The 2,450-nt window shown below is 51.4% G+C and overlaps 1 protein-coding gene across 1 annotated transcript; it reads left to right on the top strand.

Annotated features, from left to right (window-relative positions):
• The first annotated feature begins 558 nt into the window (after positions 1-558).
• Positions 559-2,229, top strand: LOC131074761 (aldehyde oxidase GLOX-like). The gene has a single exon (XM_059208560.1). It carries the CDS (start codon positions 559-561, stop codon positions 2,227-2,229), a length of 1,671 nt encoding a protein of 556 aa, XP_059064543.1.
• Positions 2,230-2,450: the final 221 nt, after the last annotated feature.

The raw sequence follows: 2,450 nt of genomic DNA, 5'->3' as shown, positions 1-2,450 counted from the left end.
AAAGGAAAAACACGTTCGTTTATTGGGATAGGATAGCCGTTTCAATTTAGAGCTAAGATGAAAAAAAATTGTATATTGATGGTAGCGTTTGTGTGCTCTACGTTTTTGCTTCGGCTGCCTTAAGCAGCTTGCAGACGCAGACGAGCAAGATCAGGGTTGACCATTACCGCAGTAGGTCGAGAAGATAGCTGCACGTTGCGCTTCACATGCGGTGGAGATTAGTAATCACAGCACAAGGCGTTCGCTTCCGGTGAAACCATTACTGGGCAGGAGAAGGTTACAACGTCTGATAAGAATATCACGTCTACGAACGCAAGCAGAGCGCCATGGGAATATCACGTCAACTTTACAGAAGCAGGAACTAGAAAGTAAATTACGGAAGGCTGTTATAGTTGGTGACACGGGATAAGCCAGCCGATCAATTCATCCTATCCTATTCCATTTGACTTCTTATGTCCAGAATGGAGAAGCCTATAAATGCCCATCAACTCACAAGGCTTTCATCACCAATCTCGCACTTAACAAAGAGTGTTGAAGTAAGAGAGAGCCAAGGTGAAAATGTCATCAGGAAATGGATTTCGGTATTTCTGGCTTATGATGCTGGTGATGCTAAACATGTGGACGTGGGACGCAGCAGGGCAACTGGCAGTGAAGCTGGGAAGATGGAATCTTCTGGTGGAGAAGGGCGGCGTCTCGGCCATGCACATGACCACCACGTACAAAAACACGGTGGTGATGTTCGATCGGACAAACTTCGGGCCGTCGCAGCTCCTGCTGGACAACAGACGCTGCCGGGACAATCCACAGGACCAGGTCCTGACCCACGACTGCTGGGCTCACTCCATCGAATACAACATAGCCACAAACACCATCAGGCCGCTCATGATCTTCACCGACACCTGGTGCTCCTCCGGTGCCTTTGCCGCCAACGGGACACTGGTTCAAACGGGCGGGTGGCGGGACGGAGCGACAGATATCCGCTACTTTGTTCCTTGCTCCGATGCCTCCTGTGACTGGGATAATTTTCAGCCTGTTAAGCTTCTCGCCAACCGCTGGTACGCCGCCAACCAGATACTTCCCGACAACCGCATAATCGTGGTGGGAGGCACAGGCGTGTTTAACTACGAGTTCGTTCCCAGGAGGCCCGGTGAGGGAACGTACAACCTGCCGTTCCTCATCCAAACACGAACCAGCTCCGCAGTCGAAAACAACCTCTATCCCTTCCTCCATCTCTCCTCCGACGGGAATCTCTTTATCTTCGCCAACAGGGACTCCATTCTCCTCGACTACAAGAACAACGTGGTGTTGAAAACGTTCCCCAGGATGCCGGGCGACGGCCCACGAAACTACCCTTCCACGGGCTCCTCCGTCATGCTGCCGCTCTCTGCATCCAATGGGTTTAGCAAGGTGGAAATCCTCATTTGCGGTGGCTGCCCGGACAGTGGATACGCCGCCGCCAAAGCCGGCAATTTCACGGCCGCCCTGCGCAGCTGCGGAAGAATGATCATCACGGACGCCAATCCGTCGTGGAGTATGGAAGACATGCCCGGGCCAAGAACCATGTCCGACATGCTCATTCTCCCCAACGGCGAAATTCTAATCATAAACGGAGCAGCCAAAGGTGTGGCCGGGTGGGACATGGCCAACACGCCAGTCTTCACGCCCTACCTCTACAGACACAGTCTACCGGTTGGGCAGCAGCGTTTCTACGTTCTCGCGGCCACCGGTATCGCCAGAATGTACCACTCCACTGCCAACGTCTTGCCCGACGGCAGAGTCATGGCTGGCGGCTCCAACCCACACTTCAATTACGTTCTCACGGGAACGCAATTCCCGACGGAGCTCCGTTTGGAAGCGTATAGCCCTTATTATTTGGAGAGCGTCTACGCCGTCCTTCGCCCACAGATAATCACCATGTCTGCCACCTCCAATGTTGCCTACGGCACCACCTTCACCGTCACCTTCTCAGTTGCATTCGGTATGACGAGTAGCAACGTTGTAAATTTTAACGTGTACGCTCCGCCATTCACAACTCACACCACATCCATGGGCCAGAGGATGCTCTCCCTCTCTGCATCCAAACCCGTAGCGGCTCCAAACTCCACCACAGTTTTTTCTGCCACAGTAACCGCTCCCCCGACGGCCGTGGCTGCTCCTCCCGGATATTACATGTTCTTCGTTGTCAACGGGGAAATTCCCAGCAAAGGCCAGTGGGTTCATTTCTCTTAACTCCAAGGAATCGTCGAATATGGAATTCCATTCTGTCATAATAATTACAATGTATCTACGCACGTTGCGAAAGTGACATGCATCGCAACCCAGCTTTAATAAAACAAATGATCAAGCCTTACAATTCTTATGTGCGTGCCTTTCACAATGCTTTCAGAATCCTATCTATATGTCTTGCCTTTAAGTACCTAAATATAGGACGTAAATATTTATATTTACAA

This window comes from Cryptomeria japonica, chromosome 7 (genome assembly GCF_030272615.1).
Source record: "Cryptomeria japonica chromosome 7, Sugi_1.0, whole genome shotgun sequence".
NCBI classification, from domain to species: domain Eukaryota; kingdom Viridiplantae; phylum Streptophyta; class Pinopsida; order Cupressales; family Cupressaceae; genus Cryptomeria; species Cryptomeria japonica.
The sequence above is the reverse complement of the archived record's forward strand: the minus strand, read 5'-3'. Positions and strand labels throughout refer to the sequence as shown.

Coding starts and splice junctions, on each gene's coding strand:
- LOC131074761 (XM_059208560.1), top strand. CDS start 559: ATGTCATCAGGAAATGGATTTCGGTATTTCTGGCTTATGATGCTGGTG.